General features: G+C 37.9%; 1 protein-coding gene across 2 annotated transcripts in view; it reads right to left on the bottom strand.

Annotated features, from left to right (window-relative positions):
- LOC104224633 (uncharacterized) overlaps positions 1–25,388 on the bottom strand; it is a 44,955-nt gene that overhangs the window by 16,686 nt on the left and 2,881 nt on the right. For both annotated transcript variants that reach the window (XM_070152990.1, XM_070152989.1), the window contains exons 3-25: positions 22,019–22,113; positions 21,329–21,882; positions 21,014–21,224; positions 20,603–20,908; positions 19,982–20,135; positions 19,683–19,820; positions 18,402–18,483; positions 13,108–13,370; positions 12,907–13,020; positions 12,494–12,756; positions 10,729–10,977; positions 10,492–10,647; positions 9,580–9,720; positions 9,232–9,474; positions 7,584–7,711; positions 6,636–6,759; positions 6,351–6,512; positions 6,067–6,214; positions 5,830–5,930; positions 4,915–5,067; positions 4,440–4,487; positions 3,866–3,973; positions 2,918–2,992 (exon numbers count right to left, since the gene is read on the bottom strand). In XM_070152990.1, the coding sequence (XP_070009091.1) occupies positions 2,918–2,992; positions 3,866–3,973; positions 4,440–4,487; positions 4,915–5,067; positions 5,830–5,930; positions 6,067–6,214; positions 6,351–6,512; positions 6,636–6,759; positions 7,584–7,711; positions 9,232–9,474; positions 9,580–9,720; positions 10,492–10,647; positions 10,729–10,977; positions 12,494–12,756; positions 12,907–13,020; positions 13,108–13,370; positions 18,402–18,483; positions 19,683–19,820; positions 19,982–20,135; positions 20,603–20,908; positions 21,014–21,224; positions 21,329–21,882; positions 22,019–22,113 (4,016 nt within the window). The remainder of the gene's footprint in view (positions 1–2,917; positions 2,993–3,865; positions 3,974–4,439; positions 4,488–4,914; positions 5,068–5,829; positions 5,931–6,066; positions 6,215–6,350; positions 6,513–6,635; positions 6,760–7,583; positions 7,712–9,231; positions 9,475–9,579; positions 9,721–10,491; positions 10,648–10,728; positions 10,978–12,493; positions 12,757–12,906; positions 13,021–13,107; positions 13,371–18,401; positions 18,484–19,682; positions 19,821–19,981; positions 20,136–20,602; positions 20,909–21,013; positions 21,225–21,328; positions 21,883–22,018; positions 22,114–25,388) is intronic.

Below are 25,388 nucleotides of genomic sequence, written 5' to 3'. Positions count from 1 at the left end.
AGGACCAAAACATAATATTTGGAGTGTAAGTTCAGTGACGAGACTCATGAAGCGGACGTGGACGTGAAGCTTGATACCCAAGTCATCCCAAGGAGGGGTAGTTTCAAGTATCTCGGGTCTATAATCCAGGGTAACAGGGAAATTGATGATGAGGTCTCATATCGTATTGGTGCGGGGTGGATGAAATGGAGGCTCACATCCGTGTTTTGTGTGATAAGAAGGTGCCATCAGGACTTAAAAGGTAAGTTCTACAGAGTGGTGGTTAGACCTACTATGTTGTATGGGACTAAGTGTTGACCAGTCAAGAACTCTCATATTCAGAGGATGAAAGTAGCAGAAATGATTGATGATGAGGTCTCCCACCGTATTAGTGCGGGGTGGATGAAATGGAGGCTCGCATCCGGTGTTTTGTGTGATAAGAAGGTGCCACCAAGAACTCCCATGTGTGGTAAGTTCTATAGAGTGGTGGTTAGACCTACTATGTTGTATGGGACTAAGTGTTGGCCAGTCAAGAACTCCCATGTTCAGAGGATGAAAGTAGCAAAAATGAGGATGCTGAGATGGATGTATGGGCATACCAGGAGAGATAAGATTAGGAATGAAGTTATTCGGGACAAAGTGGGAGTGACCCCCGTGGAGGACAAGATGCGGGAGTTGAGGCTGAGATGGTTCGGGCACATGCAGAGGAGGAGTACGGATGCTCCTGTTAGGAGGTGTGAGAGGTTGGCCGTAGCGGGGCTGAGGAGGAGTAGACGAAGGCCGAAGAAGTATTACGGAGAGGTGATTAGGCAAGATATGACGCTACTTCAGCTCACTGAGGACATGATCCAGGATAGAAGGGTGTGGAGGTCAAAGATTAAGGTAGTTGGCTAGTAGGTAGTCGAGAGTTCCCCGTTCTTTTTTAGTAGTATTAGTAGCTCCCTTGTTTTTTTTCATCCACTCTGTGTATCGTATGTTCCAGTCTGTTGTTGTTTGATGCTATTTTTTGTTACTGGTTTCGTTGTTGTTGTTGTTGTTGTTACTATAGTTGTCTTTCTCCCCTTCTCCTTATCGTCCTTTGTCCCCCTATTCTTTCTTTCTTCTTCGTCTCTTCCTCTCTCTCTTTTCACCTTTTCTTGAGCCGAGGGTTTATTGGAAACAGCCTCTCTACCTCGCCAGGTAGGGCTAAGGTCTGCGTACACACTACTCTCCCCAGACCCCACTTATGGGATTATACTGGGTATGTTGTTGTTGTTGTTGTTGCAAAGTTTAAAGAATATTCGTCTGTAAAAGTATAAGCTTATGCGTTGTATTCAGCTTCATGCCAGACACTTGTAGATGTTTCTTTGTCAAGTCGTTTTACTCCCTTTAGGTTTGCCTTGCATGAACACTTCTACTTAGCTCTATGGAAACCAGAGGCTCTGATCACCACCAAAACTTTGAGATTGTCTTTGACTCTAGTGACTTTTAACACACAACTGGTCACAAGTACACAAATTGAATAAGCTTTTTACTCATTTCTGTTTCATGCGTAAAGACAATGGTAAGAATCATAATCATCTGTTCTGACTTCTGGTAAGCACTCTTTTCCCTGTGATTATAGAAGGGATCCTATTGGTAATATCGGGACGCTTCAGCATTCCAGCTATTTCTAGATCAACTGGCCTGAATTGAAGTATTTAGGTTCGGTATGAAAGGTAAAATGTTATGGAGCATTGTTTTCTCGGCAGTCGGCAATGATTGGGTAATTTCATGCCACACAAACATTTTTTTTTTAATGACGGGAGTCTCTGGACCAGCTTGCGAGCATCTCGATTAATTCCACCGGGTAAATGCTACCTCTCACCAGCACAATTCTCATGCCACACTAACATGTAAAGATAGTTCAACATTTGCTGCTTGTCAATTGCATTAGAGCGGCAAAAAGTGGGTTTTTTATTGTGCTTCAAGAGTAACTGTAGATTTCTTATTTAGCAAAAATGAGTAACTGTATTCTCGTTGATGCTGCAAAACCAGCTAGCATAAGACATCTAGTCCATCCTGGGTTTCAGTTCCTTTCCCCACTAATGCAGAATGAATCTTCTTTTCCTATCAACGTAGCCAGAAAAGTATTCATATCTTTTAATCCTCAAAGGCTTCACATCTTTACGGATCAACATAGCCAGAAAAGAGGAAATACAATTTTAGTCCTTAAATTCTGCTATATTAGCACTTGTGTCCCAACCTTATCCATCTCGCACATTTAACCTTCACTTTTATCAAATTTTGCAAATCTAATTCAATCTTGAATGGAATTAGCTAACTCTAACAGCTCTGTTAACCCATAACTATGTGGTTTCTGTGTGCCACCTTTGGGTAGACTTATTCATTTCTAGTGTCATCACTTATGTCACACGCCTATGCAAACCACTATTCCCTTTACCTAAAAGACGTATGTGCCACTTAAAAGGGCTGTTAACTGGTCAATGCCCAATTATTTAGTTACATTTAAAGTTGGACAACTCTTAAAAAGTTCAATAGATTAAAGCTTAAGTATAATAATAGGAGACAGATAGAGCAAACAAAGTTAATAAAGGGACCAAAATTGAATTTTCCTCAAGAAAGAGGAATAGAAACAGCAAGACAATATCTTAACCTTGGGGGAAAAGCTTATTTATTATAACACGTTGCACTTAATTTTCCTTGCTGGCAGAAAGAAGGAACATTTGAAACATTAGGATAATTACTTGCCCAGGATATTCACATATTCAGAAATTCGTACATATAGAAAGAGAAAACAAAAACAAAAACATGAAGAGAATAAAAATAAACTTCAGGGAAAAAGAGAATACTACATAATAAGGAAAAATAAACCCTAGTCATCACCCAAAAGATCAAAACGTCAAATGGCACAACACAGAAAAATCCAATCTTATGAATTTATCAGAGAATTCCATACCAGCAACGGGAAGTTCAAGTAGACATGGATCGCAAAAGTTTCCAAATACTGCCGAACCGAAGGGAAATTATTTCTCTACATGGAAAAGAACAGTCAGAGTCATTAGGATCAGCAATGGAACTGCTCGATATAGACGTCAATCACTTGAGCACATATGGACACTATATCCATTACCCAAAAAGAGATATTGGCTTTCATGTACAAATATGTCACAAAACTGTATATATTGCATGAAGCAGCAGATGCTAATGAAACCCTTGAGAATTTTGACCTAACACTACCTGAGTCGAATCCTTTTTCTTTTCCTTTTTTTCTTTTGTTCTTTTTTGCGGAGGGAGGGGAAAAAGAATGGGGTTTGGGAAGGGCAAATTCTATGTTATTTAACAGCATGAATCACTTCCTTTTTCTCTTCAAAGCATCTCCCATTTCATTCTTCCAGATACTCCATGCGACAGTTAGTGGATAGTCATCCAAATCTTATGAAAATTTACAATTATAGCTAGACTTCGAGCACCCTATAAATAATGTATTTATTGCAAAAATATTATAACAAGAATAATTGTCATAATTACTGCTCGTCTGGTAGCTACACCACAATGTTGGTATCCAATAGAATCTATTTCTTATTTGTAGATGTGCTTAAAAAATTCTGGAATACCCAATAAATGAGATGCCCAAGGTAAAGTAGTATAGAGCTATGTAGAATAGCTAGCAACTTCCAAATTTTCAGTGGAAAAGAAACAGTGTGCAATTAGAAAGGGTAGTTGAAGACATCTATGAATATCTAGCACAAACATCTCCAAACCCAGAGTTATGCAAATCCAGTAATGTTTTTATCCTAAGACAACTGGTAAGTAAAATTGGGCTCTTTCTTTTCCTTCTTTCTGGTGGCGATAACAGTCAATCAGAAAAAGAACAAATAAGAGATTGCCAGGCAGAGGTTCTTACATAGAGAGATACATGCAAGTTATAGGTAACTTGTTGGACTATATCTTGATCAATAAACCGTGACAAAATGCATATCATCTGCCATGCACGAACTTTGCGCCTATGAATCTGCCCAGGAAGAGGAAAGACAAGGGCCTTTTTGAGAGAAAGGTAACTGTATTATAAAAACAGCACTAAGGAATTACTGGAATAATTAATATTTGAGCAAAAACCAAAAAAGGACAAGGGCTAATCACAACACTAGTTAAGAAAAGCTACACAAATTTAGAGAAGAAAACAGAAATAAGGAGCAGCTTGCACACGTGTTAGTCTTAGATTATGGCACTTAACCATTAAAAGAGATAATTTACACCAGTACTAAAAGGTGTCCCTCTAACTCAGATAAATATCAATAGAGTCCTTGAGTGAACTCCTAGAACTAGAGAATTTATAACCAAAAGCAGAATACATGCATCTAAGAAAAATCACAAGAACTAGAATGCTCATAGGAAAAACCAGAAGACCTTGACTATCTCCTATCTTTGGTTCCTTAAGCTTATAACAGAGAGGAAGAGCTGTGAACCAAAGTACTTACCGCACTGTACTTTTTGCACAACTCTTTAGCTAGATCCTTGTCATTCACCTGCATAAACAATCTAGAAGTTGGTATCTCCACAAACAAGTTACGTGGAGCATAGTCAACAATGAGTGTACAAAATTCAGGTGCGCTTGTTACGAACATAGTTGTGTAGTATTGGGAGTCAGGTACTTAACATGACATACTTAAGCATAAATGCATAATTTCTTATCCATATAATGATATCCAAATACACAAGTGGTTACTGTATACGTTGACATATTCTTGAACTAAGCATTCAGTTACAAGTTTATACCAAAACCAAAAATTTGGTGCAACAGTTAGCTGAAAAAATATACCTAAAATATTAAGCCCCTTCATTTGTAAGAGTTTGCTTTTCTTTTGTTTGGGTTGGGGGGATTTTGGGTTCTTTTTTTTTTTTGTTTGGGGGGGGGGGGGGTTCAGCAAGGATGACAAGAGCAGAATCCAATACCACAGAATTGAGAAGTTCCAGTAGGAACATTTTGCCAGATACAAGAGCAGCACTATTGTTTCTATCTTCATTGCACATGCTGGCTATCTCTGCAAGTCTATAGAACATAACTGCCACTGATACACGTGCATAGAGCTCTGTGTTGATGAATTCCTGGTACAAAGCCAGCATAGGATCACTCACATCAGAAACTTGTTGAATGTTAGGACATTATGGGGGTTTGGGGGGGGGGGGGAGGTTTGGAGCCAATATACTCTAAACATTAAATACTGTCTACAGAAGCTAAAGAACAATAACTTTGGTGTAAGTTGTACTACTTATTTTCCAACGATTAGCTAAGAAAAGAAAACAAAGAGAAATAAAACGGAAAGCATGAAGCGTCAGTCACTTATAAGATGCATTGGATCAACTCCTCACAGTAACTATGAGGTTCTCCAATTTAAATAGATAATCTCCCCCCCCCCAAAACACCCGTATAAATTACCATAAGTTGCTATCCTAATTCATCTAGTTGATTAACTTTTAACTTTTAACTTAATATATAAAATTAAGGAAATATTTATATAAAACGTTTTGTAATTTTTTGTCAAATAAATTCTAAGTCCAGAAACTGCAATTCTCATTTATAACATGACTTGCCTAAAATCTTAAGACTGCTGACAAAACAGAAATAGCAACTCATAGGAACTCAATTTATAAAATACTCGTCGTTTGGTTAAAAGAAGGATGGCTGGTACCATAACGATGATAAAAAATCAGTAGGCGTAACAAAATTATGGGCAATAATGTAAGTGTTCTTCTAGTGTTTAAGAACAACAAAATGACATCAATCAGAAAGCTGCCTTCATGCTTTTGTTCCAGTAGAGGTTCATGCTTGTAGAGGGTGATCTCCAAAAATACATGGTATTAACTTACTTCAGTCAGCTCAGGATCTGGGCTTTTAGCCAGCACTGATACTTCAATTTTGGCATCACGATTTTCAGACAATTCAGCTTCAAAATCCTCATCAAATGCAACTGAAGAGGGATGAAATTGCACATGCAAAATAAACAAGTTAACTGTCATCAGAAAGAAAACTGCTCCACATATTTACAGTCAATAACATAATCACTGACAGGCTAAACTGCACTAATTTGAAAATTAAGGACATACCTGAACCATATAGTGTTAACAACTTTAGCTCTTTCATATAGAACTTTATAATACTGGGATAAGCAAGCCAAAGTCCAGTTAAATGCAAGGCGGCTAACCGAATGGTACGCGGACTTTTAGTGCCCTCCTCAAGTATTTTCTCCACAAACTGCAGAAAGTGGAGAATTTTGTTAGTTCTCCGAAAAACTGGTAAGCAGGTGAACTAAGTAATTTATCAGCACAGAAAAGCGGAAAAAAAAAAAAAAGCCGAGCACAAACACATAGAAGGGAGGGCGACTACCTACCCACTTCAAAGGCCCAGGTGCATTTTCATATTCATGCATCTTCTCAATGCCAAAAACAGAATAGTGCATCACAGAAGACATAAGTGCAGCAATAGGAGCAACTCTCCTTTTGTTGCAGCTGACATGTAAAATCCAAGAAGAGCGCACCAGCTTCCACATCATCTGTGCTGAGTGTTGATCAATAAGTTCGATTTCATGGAAAAATTAACTTAAATAAATAAGTGAAAACGACATACAACTTGAAATAAAGGAAATTAACATATCAAATACACAGGTTAAGCATACCTGGATGTCTATGCCATGACAAGCAGAAACCATTGAACCTTTCCTTCCTAAAGCTAACTGCTCCATGATCAATCTGACAGATCTCAGCATGGGTAAAACAGAAGCCTCTCCAGCATTCTCAAGGCTGCAACCATATCAATCTCTACCTCAGTAGCAGTAAATGCATTAATGATATAGACAAATGGTTTTGGCAATGAACTCATATCCTAGATCTTCAGTTAAATTTAATGACAAGTCCAATATGTTGATGAAATTTAAAAGACTCACCAAAGAGACGCTTCCTGTTCAATAGAAATTTCGGCTACTAAGCTTTACAATCTAAAATGTACAAAATAAACCTTCCATTTCTCAACTAAAATGAATCAAACCCTAGTTATTCTAAGCAAAACCTAAAAAGAACAAGAACAAAGATGAAATAAAAAGAGTCAAGTTTTCCCACATTAGCCTAGTTTAAACTTTAAAAATTAAAAGAAAAATATTTGAAAAAAAGAAGAAGAGAGAAAGTATTACAAGGTGCAGCAGGTAGGAGGGGGGGGGGGCATGTAGGTTTAATTAGGGGAACCAAAATATTGAGGAGCTGAGGTTGGCTATTAGCAAAAAGAGGCCATAAGGAACTGTAAGGTTAGAGAGCAGGTTACACGAGGCTAGGAATAAGGAAGGATGTCAAAAGCTCTGGTTACTGCAGAATTGACGAGGTAGGCACAAAAGTTTGATTTTGGAAAATGAAGAATTTCTTTTGACAGGAAATCTTAATGCAAAGTGTTGCTCAACAATCTTTAGTTTAGATAAGAAAATAACCTCACCATTTCAATTTATTAGTGGTAGAGAATTCTACTTTTGATAAGAAAGAGAGTTAGTACAAAACTCATAATTCAAGGGTAAAGTAGAATTAACCCTGATAATTTCTAATTTAGTGATTGCTGAGAAGATACATATGGTTGTGCTTACCTGTCAACAAGATCATCGAAAGTCCATAAAAGTGTTGTGTCTGAGAAGTGAAAGTTATGTTTTCTCAAGTGAACTTCACTCTTAAGTGCATGATTTGGAATTGATAGCAGCAGCTCGAGGCATATCCACTGAAATCATACAAGAAGACCGTCTTATCATGGGTAGCACATCAATTTCAACAACCACAAGTAAAATTATTAACATATAAAAGAGGAATGCACTGGCAAGTTAAACCAGAAGAAGGTAAAGAAGAATAAACTCCAACAATCTCACTGATCCTCTAAAATAATAACAACTAGCATCAAAGCAAGTATCTAGTGGTTATATTTTTATCTCGACGGAGAAAATTATCCCCAACAATTACCTACTTATATTTACTACTCTAACTGCTTCCCAAAAGCTAACAATCTTTCTCTTCTCTTTTGCCATCTAAATAATTCAAACAACAGGTAGTAAACTAGTATTAATTTAAGCCTCTTTTTAATAAGTAATTATTTTAAGCAGCTTCGTTATCCATTTCTTGACCAATCCAACTTGATTCCACCTGAAACTTTCTTGCTTAGGTAGCAAAATGAACACATTGATAATATTCAAGATAGCTATCTGTATTACATTTTTGTTATTTCTATGTCCACTTGCCCATTTTTTCTAGCCTCAGCTGTAAGACATACATTCTGCTTCGTGTATTCCAATTGCAACACCAACAATTATCCCCAACAATTACCTACTTATATTTACTACTCTAACTGCTTCCCAAAAGCTAACAATCTTTCTCTTCTCTTTTGCCGTCTAAATAATTCAAACAACAGGTAGTAAACTAGTATTAATTTAAGCCTCTTTTTAATAAGTAATTATTTTAAGCAGCTTCGTTATCCATTTCTTGACCAATCCAACTTGATTCCACCTGAAACTTTCTTGCTTAGGTAGCAAAATGAACACATTGATAATATTCAAGATAGCTATCTGTATTACATTTTTGAATATTCAAGATAGCTATTTCTATGTCCACTTGCCCATTTTTTCTAGCCTCAGCTGTAAGACATACATTCTTCTTTGTGTATTCCAATTGCAACACCGATACACCAGCTTTTCCAAATGGGTTGTGTCATTCTTTGATCTATGCCATGGGTTCTCATCTTCACTACTTCTAGAGGATATGCCAAAGCTTTTAGGCTACAAGCTCGAGCTACAGGGAGATGTTTAGGATAATTACGTGCTCTTTAATTTCATTTTCAGGTGATGCATCAGAGATGCCAAGTATTATTAGTCCTTCAATACCGATACACCAGCTTTTCCAAATGGGTTGTGTCATTCTTTGATCTATGCCATGGGTTCTCATCTTCACTACTTCTAGAGGATATGCCAAAGCTTTTAGGCTACAAGCTCGAGCTACAGGGAGATGTTTAGGATAATTACGTGCTCTTTAATTTCATTTTCAGGTGATGCATCAGAGATGCCAAGTATTATTAGTCCTTCAATACCGCGAATTATTTCGAACAACTGTTTTGCTCAATGCCACCACCACCCTCCTTCAGTCTTTTGCCTACCTTTTAAGATGAATATCACATGTTCAATATGGATACACTAGATATAATCTCCTAGTACATATAACCTTATGCATGTATCAAGTAAAGGCAAAGAAGATCACCTTCCAGTTCAATAAAACTGCTCGTCGAGTTCGTGCCAAATTGCCCACTGCAACTATGCTGTTGATGTTCTGAAGCAAAGTCCTGAGTAAGGAATCCAAGACTGATTTACCATCAGCTTCTAATGGAGTTAACTCATCATTTTCTGTGACATGATCCAACGACAACAGAGAGAACATGGACACTAATCCATCCAAAGCACCAGCCAGTGCTTCATATGCTGCTAGGCAGATTTCCGCCTCAATCTGGTTGAGGAATTAAAAAAGAACAATGGAAGCAAGATAGTCAAATGAATTGGCCGTTACATTTTAATGTATGCCTATACATACCCATGATTTTCTAAAACTTACCTCTGAATTACATGCCAGAGATGTACTACTAATTTTCCAGCAAAAATTCCACAGATAGGTAACAACAGATTTGAGCGAAGCATCAGCGCCAAACTGTGCGGACCAACTGAAGATGGAAGCAACTGCTTTTATAGACGTCACCTATCCAAAGGTTTGTTAGAACACAAAGTGAGAAAATTATGTATCTGATTACAAGAAAAAAAAATAGAAAACAAACTAGGCATTCTGGGAATGAGGAGAAAGGATTGATTGATTGCTCAAATGCCTACGGAGAAGCATTAAGAATTGTGTCTTTATGTGAAGAAAACATATTGAACACTTACAGAAACAATTCCACATACACCCTATTTATCAAAAGATCAAACACCTAGGATATTTGACAGACAGAATTAGGTATCACTTCTTTCTTTCTTTCTTTCTTTTTTTTTTTTTTTTTTTTTTTTTGAGGAAGGGAATTATGTACCCCTTATATCTTACAAACAACTAGAAGACAACAATTATTTTTTTGATAAGATAGAAGACAGCAATCATGAATATACCTGACAGATTTCAAATGAAGTTTCATGATGAACTACATTGTTAAAAAGAATAAGAAAGGATTTTCATAGAAAATTGAGGATTAGAAAACAAAGGTTAAGGCACAGAGAGCAGATCTTCCAACATCTTAAACTAAGCGCATTTCAATGCAAACAGTTGTCTTTCATTAGTGAATACATCTAAAGAGTCACATACATATCCAAATATTAGATGTCGAGACCCTAAATGCTAGAGATTATTAGTTTACAAAGATGCGTTTAATTCAAAATAAAACCATGATAAAAGGATATGAATTATAGATGCTACATCAACATCAAAGGCCCTGCACGAATGCAGTATACATGCCCACAAAATTATGTACATAGAGGATCATACAGCCTGCAAAACTGAACTGGTCATTGAAGATGACAACCGACGCTGACTTGGACCACCCAGCCTGCCTCGGATGGAACCAGAAAAATCCCCACACTCTTCCATGTGTTTTGACCAAAAAATGCTGCATGACGTTCCAGCATATGAGACTAGTGCATCCTGTAAGCAGGCAGTTCAGGATTTTAGAGAATTCTCGAGAAACCATAAATGAAATAACATAGAAGAGTCCTGGTAGCTAACCAATATAGAGAAAAACAATTTAGAGAACTCCGCAAAAATGATCGAGTTTTTCATCATTGAATATTGGCCAACTTTGTCAGAATTCTCAAGGCTTGTTTTCGAGCTTCCTGTTTTCAAGCAGTCAACTGCTCTCCCTTGGAGTACTTGTAGCTCATGGATGAAGCTCAAGAGAAGTACGAGAAATTTCACAGGTACCCACTCCAAATTGTTGCTCACATCGCATAAATTATCCCCATGGTCCTGCATAAACTGTGCATACAAGTTGCTACAAGTGTTACTACCCTATAACTGGCACTTATGCATAGCTAGGCAAATTTAGAGAGCCATCACAAGGCCAAATCTCATGTACTTGATCATCAAGAATTGCTCAAACACAGCCAGACACTTAACAACAACTGATGCAATGTTATATGACAAAACAGAAGAAACCTGTACAGGACATGGCTAGCTAAGGTGAAACAGCAGCCTAGAATAAATGACGACGAGAAGAAAATATAAATCAGATGTCCTCAACCATAAGTCCAACTCCCAATTTTCCTCCCTCAGCTGTTTGTTTAAACCACATCACAATTCTCTTCCGAAAAGGATAAAGAAAAGAAAGCACATGAACACAACAGAAAGCAAGCATCGAAATGAAAATATGCTATTAGCCATCTACAGTTACTCAGAATTACAACAACCTTATAACAACTGGGACCAAAAACTATTATATAATTCGTCGGCCAAATAAGCTCCACATTGTATGGGAACTAATGCATAAGTTAGCAAATTTAGAGAACACCATCACAAGACCAAATTTCATTTACTTGGTCATCTCTAAGAATCACTCGAAAACAAACAGACACTTAACAACAACTGATGCAATGTTATATGATGAAAGAGTAGAATCCTGCTTAGGGTGCATCTAGCTAAGGTGAAACACATCAGCCTAGAATGAATGAAGACAAGAGAAGTACGTAAAAATGGGATATCCTGATCCACAACTCTCACTCCCACTTTTCCTCCCTCAGCTGTTTGTTTAGTCCCCATTCTTATTGTCTTCCTAAAAGGATAAAGATGAGAAAGCACATGAACACAAGAAAAACAAGCTTAGAATGAAATATGCCATTAGCCAGTTACAGCTACTTCAGAATTTCACAAGATTAGACAAGATCGTAAATGACCATACTCAACAAGAATTACAAGTTAGACATATAAAGGATAAAATAGAGGAGGCTGCCTGAAGTTGTTTGCCATGTCATAAACCTTCAAATGCACCGGTTAGACACTGATGATAAAAGCTGATAGAAGAGTACTCAGTACGAGGTAAAATCATATAGAAGGAAGTTGTATCAAAACATTTACAATCCCTTGAATCCATGTGAACTTATCAAAGAAAAATTCATATGGAAGCAAAAGATCTATATAAAGATGCCAACTAGTTGAAATTAAAGCATGGTCTCGTATAGCTACACTTATATAAGTCAGGTGTTCACACAATTCTTTCTACTTAGTGTAGAGATTTGTATCAGCAGCGAAGATAGAGTGAAACCTCCAGCGTTAGAGAAAACCTAATGTGTATTAAAAGACAATATATTGAGTATTGCAATGAGACTAGTCCAAATGAAGCAGAATGCAGTAGCCAAATCCAAACTAGTTCGCAATTGAGGCGTAATTGCCATTGTTATGTGTTCTAAATAATCCGTCAAAATAGCGCAAAGAACAGTAAATTATTGTGAAGCGCACTGTCAGGTCCTTATTTCTAATAAGCATAGAGAAAGCAAACCGTGAATATTGGATTCAAGTCCTCTTCTTCCTTGATAACAAGAAAAAGCACCCTTGTCCATCTTTTTGCTTCAGATCCCCAAGAATCCAAGTCTTCATCATCATAGGTAACAGAAGTACCAATTGCATGACAAGAACTTATCAACTTTCTCTGGTAACCAATGAGAGATTCCAAAAGCTTGAGATTTGTTTGTACACGGTCAGATATAGAAGGTTTGTCGCTGCTAATCCAAAGCCAATCTTGCACCCTTGATCTCAAAGAACCTAAATTGGCAAAGGGAAAGGACCTTGTTTATCAATATTTACTTCTGAAAAAAAAATAGTCTATCAATATCTGCAAATAGATGAATCAAAGATATTCCAAAAGCAAATCAGCATGCTGGTAAAAGGATATGCACGTACACATTGTCATACCTCCATTATCAGTAATTTCTCGCGGCAAGCTTGAAATGAGAAGTAGAAGTGTTTCAATTGGAATGTCAAGAGGAATCATCACAGAAGCAGCAGCAGCTAGAATGTTCTCACAAACTGGATGAAACAAGATGGATTACCATGATTGTGAATTAAAATACTGATGATGAAATTTTCAGCACTACCAACAATCTATTTATGGACCTTGGTGCCGATAAGATGGATTGAAATGTTGTTTAGTGCTTTCAATAATATATCGGAAACTGTCGAGCAAGTCTGCTTTATCACTCATGTAAGACTCCTCCTGTGCATATTTATCTTGCAAAATGACTGGTGATATATCACCGCATTGTCCAATACCATAAGCTGCTGAAGAAATGCACTTTGTAAGGCACATTAATCCAGCCCGTCCAAAAGATTGCCTCTTAGCAATGGAAGCCAAACTATTCAGAAAAGCAACCCGATTCCTGTCACCAAATGAAACTTCAAACTATTAAATTGGTTTTATAAAACCAGTTCAATGATGGCTCTCCTAGAAAAATCATGTTGAAGTCTATGTTGCTTGGTACTGGAGATTTAGAGGAGGTGCAATTCGCCACTGAGATTAAAAAAATACGACCTTTGAATATCCAAGAAAGTCATTTTGGATATAGTGAAGACCCAAAAACAAAATTAAAATAACTAAGATGCTTAATACAGAGATGAAAAGCATGGCAGAGTAATAATGGAGACACCAGTTCCACATTCCAATTGGAAGAGCTTATAGACTAGAGACAATCTATAATACAGCTCCTTAATTGCTTTATCAGGAGTGTTGTATGTATAATTTCATGTTTCAAAAGTGCTCCTTCAAGAGACCATCCATTTTCAAAATATTTTTTTAATACCGAGAAATCCTCAAGGGCCAGATGGAGCATCATCTAAGACACGTGGATATTGGCGCAGCTCTATCCTTCTCGTGAGCCGTGATGTGCACTTAGCTCACACATCATGCGCTGCACTTTGACCACTTCAACCTCGGCCTAAATAGCCAACTAAGATTTTATTGAATTCCTTACTCGTCGTACGATGAAGGAGAGGATTCCACCAGCTATCTCGGTGTGAGAAAGCACGGGAGAAAAATATATTATTGATATTCTATTCTGAAAATGTTGGTTTATGTTTAGTCAACAATGGCATGCTGAAAATGTTGGTTTATGTTTAGTCAACAATGGCATGCCAATTGGAAGAGTTGGTGGAAAGAGTTGGTGTGGATGCTAGGAGGAAGCTTCCTCCTTTGATGTCACCCATGACATCAAGAGGAGGTAGTTTGATGTCACCAATGACATCAAGAGGAGGTCTTTACCTCTATAAATAGATGCACTCCTTCACTTGTAGAAATCATCCCAAAATAATACAATACATTGTAGTGAGTAGAGAGTTAAGAGAGAAATTCTCTTAAGTGTAATTGGGAAATCTCCCCTTCCTTTGTTAATATTAAAAAGGGCAATTGTTCTCTGGTGGACGTAGGATTATTTTGATCCGAACCACGTTAAATCTTGTGTTCTTTCTTTTACGTTTCCGCTAACATATTCAATTATAATACAATGAGCCCTATTTATACAATACATATTCTACTCCTATTCTATGTGGGACTACGGCTAATTCACATTATTTACATAACTATCTAACACTCCCCCCTCAAGCCGGTGTATACAAATTATATGTACCGAGCTTGTTACATACGCAACTAATACGAGGACCAGTGAGGGACTTGGTAAAAATATCTGCATGTTGATCATTCGACTTCACAAACTTTGTAGTAATATCTCTTGAGAGTATTTTTTCTCCGACGAAGTGATAGTCAATCTCAATGTGTTTAGTTCTCTCATGGAACACCGGATTTGATGCAATATGAAGGGCAACTTGATTATCACACACAAGTTCCATCTTGCTTATCTCACCAAATTTCAACTCCTTGAGCAACTGTTTGATCCAAACTAGCTCACATGTTGTCATAGCCATTGCTCGATATTCTGCTTCAGCACTAGACCGAGCAACCACATTCTGTTTCTTGCTCTTCTAAGATAGCAAATTACCTCCTACTAAAACACAATATCCAGACATAGAACGTCTATCAGAAGGTGATCCTACCCAAACATCATCTGAATATCCAACGATCTGCTCATGGCCTCGATCCTCAATCAATAATCCTTTGCCTGATGCTGATTTTATAAACCGAAGAATGCGGGCAACTGCATCTCAATAACTATCACAGGGAGAATCCATAAACTGACGCACAATACTCACAAGAAAGGAAATGTTAGGTCTAGTCACTGTGAGATAATTTAATTTACCAACCAGTCGCGTATATCTTGCAGGATCACTAAGCGGCTCTCCACGTCCTGGCAGAAGTTTAGATTTCAGATCCATAGGAGTGTCAACAGGTCTACAACCTTTCATTCCTGTCTCCTCAAGAATGTCCAAGGCATACTTTTGTTGTGAGATCACAATACCTGAACTAGATTGAGCGATCTCAGTACCCAAAAAATACTTTAATCTGCCCAGATTCTTAGTCTGAAAGTGCTGAAAGAGATTGTTCTTCAACCTAGTAATATCATCCTGATCATTGCCGGTAATAACAATATCGTCAACATAAACCACCAGATAAAGATAGAGATTTGAAGCAGAATGCCGATAAAACACAGGGTGATCAGCTTCATTACGAGTCATGCCAAACTCCGGAATAATTGTGTTGAACTTACCAAACCAGGCTCGAGGAGACTGTTTTAGACCATAGAGGGATCGGCGCAACTGACATACAAGGCCACTAGACTCCCCTTAAACAACAAAACCAGGTGGTTGCTCCATATAAACCTCACCCTCAAGGTCACCGTGAAGAAAAACATTCTTAATAATTAATAGAGATGTCAATGCCGAACAACAGCCATGGATAGAAAAAGGCGTACTGATGATATTTTAGCCATGGGAGAGAAAGTATCACTATAATCGAGCCCAAATATCTAAGTATATCCTTTGGCAAAGGACGAGCCTTAAGTCGATCAACCTAGCCATCTGGACCAATTTTGACTGCACACACCCAACGACAACCAACAGTAGATTTACCTGAAGGAAGAGGAACAAGCTCCCAAGTACCACTCGTATGTAAAGCAGACATCTTGTCAATCATTGTCTGTCGATATCTTGGATGAGACAATGCTTCACTTGTAGACTTAGGAATAGAAGCAAAGGACAAAGATGATACAAATGCATAATAGGATGATGATAGACGATGATAACTTAAACCGACATAATGGGGATTAGGATTACGTGTAGACCGTATACCTTTTCGAAGTGCAATCGGTTGACTAAGAGGAGACAAGTCCATAGTAGGAGCAAGGTCAGGTGTAGGACGTGAATCCGTTGGGTCTAATGCTAGGCGCGGGCGACGATGATAAGTTAGGAGTGGTGGAGTTGTAGGTGGTGGAGCTGAAACTGGAGTTATAGGTGATGGAGCTGGAGCTGCAACTAGAGTTGTAGGTGGTGGAGCTGGAGTTGTGGAGGAAGATGAATGGGAAATAAAGTCCATTTGATTCATGTCCGGTACCAATGATCCGCACCTATAGCTCCAACTCCACCACTCCCATTCATCAAATGGCAACTGGTTTGAGACCTTTTGGCTATTGTGACTATTGGAAAAGATTGTGAATATGAAATAGTAGTGAAAAGAGATTTATTACCAGAAATGTGATCAGATGCACTTGAATCAATGACCCAAGAATCGGAGGATGATGATTAGGAGACACAAGTCACACTATTACTTGTTTGAACAACGGAAGCTATCTTTGAAGATGTCTGTTTACATGCTTTGTACTGAAGGAACTTAATATAATACGATAGAGAAACCATCCAACTATTCATAGTACATCCCATTTCGCTACAACCAATTTCTCAAATTCTTGACTAAAACTTGTATGGTTAACTTAGAATGCCGAATCAGAACAAGTTAAGCTGGAGACTTTTTTTTTTCCTTAGTTAGATGAGTTCAAAGGGAAACCAAGTTCTTCACTTGTAATAGTGAAAACCTGAAGAAATATCTAGGAATACACTATTCACAACATGAGAAAAATTTCCACGCCGGAATCACTGTTCATGCCAGAAAAGTGCACCGTTCATGCCGGAAAAGAACAAAGTTGTCAGAATTTGATGTAATCTATATGGGTAGGCTCGGAATCACAGGGCGACCAAACAGTCCTAAAGAAACTTTGTCAAAAACTGGCCAGAAAACATCTCACACGCTGGCGCATGAGTCGGAGTCTCGCCGGAAAATATTTTGCCGACGGCGCGTGAGGGTACGCGGGAGGGGCTCTGCCAAAGAAATTTTTACGGGTTGATCGCCGGAAGTTGATCTACCTCGTGGTAGTGTTAGTTTTTGCACGACACTGATGGATATGAATGAACTTTCTTGTGGACAGACATTCGGTCACTGAAAAATTTTCCATTTTTCTTATTTGTTCTTCCCGGAATCGCTGGTATTTTTGCACAGCGAAGGATCTCTCACGGTTGCTCTTATACCATGTGAGAAAGCACGGGAGAAAAATATATTATTGATATTCTATTCAATTATAATACAATGAGCCTTATTAATACAATACATATCCTACACTCCTATTCTATGGGGGACTGCGACTAATTCACATTTTTTAAATAACTATCTAACACTCATGAAATAACTGATCCTCCAACTTCCATATTTGCTTGGTAGGAAATACCAGATCCTCGACAGTTGTTTACAAGCTAGATTACGCTTCCAGGCTATACTGCAAAAGCAATAAGTCTCTCTCTCCTCACAAATAGTAACTTTCTTCCGAAGTTTGCTAAAATATTCTCCATGAGAAACAGGACAAAATCGTGTAAGATTAGGACTTTTTGTTTTTGTTTAACTTCTGGAGCACCCACGACAATCCTTATTAAGTATATGGGTTACTGTGGCTGTTTTAGCATTTGCCATCAAAAACAGATGAGGAAATTCATCCTTTAGAGCAATATCACCACGCCAAACTTCAAACAAAACCTGAAAACAGTTCCTTTTTCCTACTGAGTAGCCAACAGATTTTTTTGGATCAGGAAAATGAAAGGGAATTGAACCCTACATGAACTGAGTAGCCTACAGATTTTGTGAACTGACTGAACTCTTTTCCCCCCTTTATAGTCTCTTTCATAAGTAATCCCATATGTTTGGATCATTTCGTCTTAGACATCATGCAAGGTGACTATTCCTATTCTTCACTTAATCACTTCCTTGCACAAAGTGTTCTCCTCATCTGCAAACTTCCATTACTATTTTAGAAGGTTTAAGTTTAAAACAATCAGCTTCCACACACAATCCCTTTTTAATCAGACTGCGACTCGCTTCCAACTCATAAATAGGTCTATCACCACTAATTCCATCCAATAAAAATTATAAAATTCCAATCCTAATAGTTGAAGTAAGAACTTATCAATATGTGATAGCATACCTTTCATCTAGATAGCTACTGTACTGGGAAAAAAATTCGGCAGCAGCTTCAATTGTCCAGGTAGAGTAAACTCCTCTTACACCTATGTAACATATGCACAAACAAAAGAATCAGTACAGTTCAACAGTATGTCTGAACGGCTATAGAATGTTACTAATTCTTTTTTTTTTAAATAACGAAATGTATTAATTGTTCAAGCACAAAGAAAGTGCTAGAGATACAAAAGACACATAGGATTTTTCTCCTTTCTCAAGGAGCTCAAGAAGTCCATCACTGTATCAAAAATGAATTACAACTTTCAAATTAGAGAAGTTTTATTTTGTGTCTCATACAACTTACACTAGTTGCATGAGGCTCATTTTTGTCTCACAAATTTGTGAACCCCAATTTACAATTCTGGGTCCATAGAAATCTGGGTCCACAAAATTGTGAGACAAAAAAGTTGCCTCATACAACTAGTGTCAGTTATATGAGACACAAAATAAAATTTTCCTTCAAATTACATCAATGGCTCTGTTGATCATGCATTATTCTTCTCCACCAGAGGGTAATATTATTAGAATCTTACTAAATCTTTTTTTTAAATAACGAAATGTATTAATTGTCCAAGCACAAAGAAAGTGCTAGAGATACAAAAGACACATAGGATTTTTCTCCTTTCTCAAGGAGCTCAGGAAGTCCATCACTGTATCAAAAATGAATTACAACTTTCAAATTACATCAATGGCTCTGTTGATCACGCATTATTCTTCTCCACCAGAGGGTAATATTTTTAGTCGTCCATCCGCCTACCAAGACCCCATATTTTTCTGCAATCACCCCCCTTCATGAAGTATAAACAAATGATAAGTGCCTTATGTTTTATTTTGGGACATCCAGAAAGGACAGTTTGAGTTCCAATTTTTTTTTCTTTTGAGATAGTAACATTTCAGTTCCAGTTCTCCAGGAGAGAAAGGAGTAGCCTGACTCAAATTTTCTCCCTCATACACTGAGGCTCTGCCCTTCTCACTTCTCAGAAACCTTTGTGTACCATAGTCCTCCATTCTAAAGCTTTTGATATGCCAGTTTCATAATACTAAAGCTTTAGCCCTAAAGTGTCAAGAAATTCCAAAATCAGGCAACCCAAATCCAATTACAAGGTAGCAGAGGTCATCCGTTCTCCATTTGCTTCCACATCGCACCACCCACATCAGCCGCTTGTAAAACGCCACTTGAGCAACAAAGGACAAAATGGACCACAAAGACATACATGTCCTACAAGTGATCTAGAGATAAACATACCAAAATCTTTGTTGTGCACAGGATCATTCAGTCCTTCTACAAGTGAACCAGTAACGAAATTTTGCGGAACCAACTTTGCACAGTGGTTGTATTTTGTCCACTCTGTACACAGAAATGACCGCATGACCAAGCACCGAACTGCAATGGGAAAAAGAAAAGGAATAAAAAAAAGTAGCAGAATATTAAAAAAGGAATTTTAAAAAGTAGCAGGATATTAATGTGGTAAATCATTAAAACAATCAATCAGATAAGTTTTCTCTACCATAATATATATCAGTCTACTATTTTTTTCCCTCTACCTTGAGGATTATCATGACAAAAACCACGTTCCCACAGTACAGCTAACCACTCAAAAATTTCTTCTAAACTGTCCATCCAAGTTTGGCACACATTTCCATTGATAGTTTTTACTGAATTCTCTGGAGACAAAGAGGAATGAAGCAACAAGGTCATCTGCAGGGAAAATTAGTTATACAGTAGTGTTTGTTAGTATGTGATAGTGATGATACATCCCATATGACTGGAATCGATAAACTTCAGCAGGAAATCAAATCACACATAAAAGGAAACCTATACGGAAAAAGCATAATATCAAAAGGAAAAAAGATCTGGAAGAGAAGTGCACCATAAGATCGCCCACTGAACTATAATCAATTTCTTAAATCACAAACTTTTTACTTTCTTGGTTTAGTTTTTAGAATCTCAACACTCTAGTCAAGCAAAATACCTAAAAATTAATGCATTTATTTCTAATCAATAAATTAATAAATCATCCTAATATGAGGGTCCAGCGGTATTCCTTCATCAGCTTAACGTATACAAGGGAATGTTGCTAATGCTAACTGAATTTTTGATTACCAAAAGACGTTTCACAGCTATGCAAAGAGAATGTGAAAGTATTTGTCATCATGTGATCAAACCTGGTGACTCCATGCTGCTTCGACCAAGTGAGTGCCATACTCTTCGAGCATTTCATAAAGAAGAAAAAATGCCTCCCATTTCTGGTAGCAACTGGAAAGGAAATCACTTTTGTTGCCAATTATCCCAACTCCCAGGGACTTAGCTTCCTCCTCAGCCCACCTTTCCCTTTTAGTCATACCACGATAGACTAAACTTCTCTCGTCTATGGTCTTAACAGTGGTTTGATACTGGTTTTTCTTGTCTAAATTTATGGTTCTCTTCAGTATATATAAAGATTGCTTCCTCACTGAGCTCTCTTTATCAACCTAAGAAGATTACATATATTAGATAATAAAAAAAATTTACTTGTAGGCTTGTCGCAAGCGCTATATCAAACAATGGAAACACATTATAGTAGATGCACAACATACCAAGCCTTTTTTCATTTCATCCCAGAATTGTTTCTCTGCTCTCAAATCAAACACTTCTGCCGTGCTACTCATATAAATATACTGGCATTCATCAGTATTAGTAAAGAAAGACAGGTACAGAGAAAGTATAGAATATGCATCTCTTCTCTCCAGGGGCCCCAAAGAAAACAATGTCTTGCAACTCTTCCATAGTTTCTCTAAAATACTTCTCCTAAAAGAGCAATAATCTAGTGGCATAAGTCCAGAATTCAGACACTTTATACATGAATAAGTAATCATCATTTCATGTCCAATTAAAAAGTAAGAGAATTTTACCGAGAAAGTATATAGTTCTGTCCAATAATTGAGACTTCAAAAGCAGAATGAGAATCAAGTGCTTTGAATATGGAGGGAAGCAAAAAGGTAATTGCAGAAGACCGATGCTCCAAGCTTTGTGAAAGCATTTGAATTGTAATATTGCAAAGATCCCAGAGCAACTTTGCAGAAAATATATCAGTGCAGCATCCGTCTACGGAGTCCAATCCAGATACTGATCTCACTGTATGTAAACTTTGCTGAGCAGCTTCTAGTATCAAGGTTAAAATATGACAAGAAACAGGCAGCGGCAAATAGTTAGGATTGCATTGCACAAGATTGTCATATATCTCGTTGTCTCTTAACTGCGAACATAAATTTAGTGTGAACTGTGGCTCCAAATGCCGGTCTTCTGAACCATTAGAAGTCAGGCACCATTTATAAGTATCTAACTCTTCACTTTGAATCTCAGTCATAGATAGTCTGACCAATCTTAACAAAAATGGGATAATGGTTACTTCAACAACCCCCCAACTGTTTGTGTCAGAGACAACACTGAAAGTCATGCCTGCAACCTAAATCCGTCATCACGTTCAGTCAGAGAAAATCAGAAACAAAATTTTGGCCCCAAAAAAAAAAAATCACATCACCTATAATCTGAAGTCCATAAAATTTTATATATCCTTATTCAACAGAAATGAATACTTTTACCTTGTTATATAATTCACGATCAATGGAATGAACCAGCTTCATTAGGGGAAGAAATATTTTCCAAATCAATAACTGCATATATCTAGTCTCAGCTCCTGCAGAAAAGGTATAAAAGGTATCAAGCCAGTAAAAAGTTTTAGGCCAAATGAAACGATTTGAAGCCTATAACTAGAATCCAACAAAAACTCTCTGGCTGACAAACTAATATTTCCAAGCCTCACAGACCACAATGGTTAAAATATTTGGAGGAATGAATATGATCCTTAAGATAGGCAAGCGAGATAATGATGCAGCATAAATGCACAAGCAGGAGCAATTCTAAAATTCTGTATGACAAGCCACAGGAAAAAAAAGAAAAAATAAGGGCAGCCCGGTGCACTATGCTCCCGCTATGCGCGGGGTCCGGAGAAGGGCCGGACCACAAGGATCTACCGTAATTCGTATGCAGCCCCTGCATATTTGCAAGAGGTTGTTTCCACGGCTCGAACCCGTGACCTCCTGGTCACATGGCAACAACTTTACCAGCTACGCCAAGGCTCCCACATGGCAGCAATAATAAAGCAAATTTCCCACATGACAAGCCACAGAGAAACTTTAAAATAATTTTATTTTAATATGCATTATATTTTGTGTGAGAAGGCACGAGAGAAAATATGATATATATTGATATATTTTGTGTCCAATACAATATAAGAGGTCCTTATTTATAGCTATACTATACAAGGATATACTACTCCTATTCCAATGTGGGATAAGACTACATATCTAACACTCCCCCTCAAGCCGGTGCATACACATCATATACCGAGCTTGTTACACATGTAACTAATACGAGAACCAGCAAGAGACTTAGTGAAAATATCTGCTAGTTGATCATTCGACTTTACAAACTTTGTAACAATATATCCTGAAAGTATTTTTTCTCTGACATAGTGACAGTCGATCTCAACGTGTTTAGTCCTCTCATGGAACACCGGATTTGATGCAATATGAAGAGCAGCTTGGTTATCACACACTAGTTCCATCCTGCTGATTTCTCCGAACTTTAACTCCTTGAGCAACTGCTTGACCCAAACTAACTCACACGTTGCCATAGCCATGGCCCGATATTCCACTTCACTGCTAGATTGAGCAACTATATTTTGTTTCTTGCTCTTCCACGAGACCAAATTACCTCCTACTAGAACACAATATCGAGATGTAGATCGTCTATCAGAAGGTGATCCTGCCCAATCCGCATCTGTGTACCCAACAATCTGCTCGTGGCCTCGATCCTCGAATAGTAATCCTTTGCCTGGAGCTGACTTTATATACCGAAGAATACGAACAACTGCATCCCAGTGACTATCACAGGGAGAATCCATAAACTGACTTACAACACTCACCGGAAAAGAAATGTCAGGTCTAGTCACTGTGAGGTAATTCAATTTTCCAACCAACCTCCTATATCTCGTAGGGTCTCTAAGAGGCTCCCCTGTCCAGGCAGAAGCTTGGCATTCGGATCCATAGGAGAGTCAATAGGTCTGCAACCCATCATTCCAGTCTCCTCAAGAATGTCTAAGGCATACTTCCGCTGTGAAATAACAATACCTGAGCTAGACTGAGCGACTTCAATGCCTAGAAAATACTTCAATCTGCCCAGATCCTTAGTTTGGAAGTGCTGAAAGAGATGTTGTTTCAGATTAGTAACACCATCCTGATCATTGCCAGTAATAACAATATCATCAACATAAACTACCATAAACCACCAGATAAATACACAGATTCGGAGCGGGATGCTGATAAAACATAGAGTGATCAGCCTCACTACGAGTCATGCCGAACTCCTGAATAACTGTGCTAAACTTACCAAACCAGGCTCGAGGGGACTGTTTCAAACCATATAGTGACCTGCGCAATCTGCATACACAACCATTAAACTCCTCCTGAGCAACAAAACCAGGTGGTTGTTCCATATAAACTTCCTCGTCAAGATCACCATGGAGAAAAGCATTCTTAATGTCTAACTGATAAAGAAGCCAATGACGTACAATAGCCATGGACAAAAAAAGACGAACAGATGCTACTTTAGCCACGGGAGAGAAAGTATCACTATAATCCTACCCCCACTGTTTTTATTCCATTCCGACCACTTTGAATTTTTTCCGGCTGCTACAGTAATATTCCGAGGGTTACAGTATTTCTGGAGTGAACAGTGTTTCCGGCGCAGAACAGTGTTCTGTTTTCCTGCTGTAAACAGTGTTTTCTCAACGATTTCTTCAGTTTTCCCAAAGGAGTTACTAATTTTCACTATTTCAAGTTAACCCTACTACTATTAATTGTAACGACATGGGAACCGATGCTTCAAATAGTCGGATGGTTTCTTTAGTGGATTATTTTGAGTTTCTTCAGTACAAAGCAGGTCAGCAGACATCTTCTGAGATAGCTTCCGTTGTTCAAACAGGTAATAGCGTGACTTGTGTCTCTCAATCTTCATCCTCTGAGTCTTGGGTTATTGATTCAGGTGCATCGGATCATATTTCCGGTAACAAATCTCTTTTCACTACTATTTCGTATTCTCAATCTCTTCCAAGAGTCACAATGGCCAATGGGTCTCAAACCATGGCAACTGCAATAGGCCAAGCAAGCCCAATTCCTTCCTTACCTTTAGATTCAGTTCTTTATGTCCCTAATAGTCCTTTTAATCTCATAGCTGTTAGTCGCCTAGCCAAATCACTTAAATGTGCCGTTTTATTTCTTGATAACCATGTTTTTATACAGGAACGCAGTACAGGGCGGATCATTGGTACCGGGCATGAATCAAATGGACTTTTATTACCTTATCCTTGCTAAATCACATGGACTCACATCTTGTCTTCCTTCAACAACTTGTCATGTTACTGATTCACCAGATTTATTACATAAACGGTTGGGACATCCTAGTTTGTCAAAACTGCAAAAAATGGTACCTGGTTTATCTCACTTGTCAGCTCTAGAGTGTGAGTCTTGTCAGCTCGGTAAGCATACTCGCTCTCATTTTCCTCGACGTATTGATAATCGAGCAAAGTCACCTTTTACTTTAGTCCATTCAGATGTTTGGGGTCCTAGTCGGGTCAGTTCTACCTTAGGATTCCGCTACTTTGTTAGTTTCATTGATGACTATTCTAGGTGCACCTGGATATTTTTGATAAAAAATTGATCTGAGTTGTTTTCTATTTTCCAGACCTTTCACCCTGAAATTCAAAATCAATTTGGGGTTTCTATTCGCACATTTTATAGTGATAATGCCCGAGAGTATTTGTTTTTCCCATTTCAGCAGTTTATGAAATCTCATGGGATTATTCATCAAACATCTTGTCCGTACACAACTCAACAAAATGGGGTAGCTGAA

This window comes from Nicotiana sylvestris, chromosome 8 (genome assembly GCF_000393655.2).
Source record: "Nicotiana sylvestris chromosome 8, ASM39365v2, whole genome shotgun sequence".
Lineage (NCBI taxonomy): Eukaryota > Viridiplantae > Streptophyta > Magnoliopsida > Solanales > Solanaceae > Nicotiana > Nicotiana sylvestris.
Note: the sequence above shows the minus strand (reverse complement) of the source record. Positions and strands in the feature narration are given on the sequence as shown.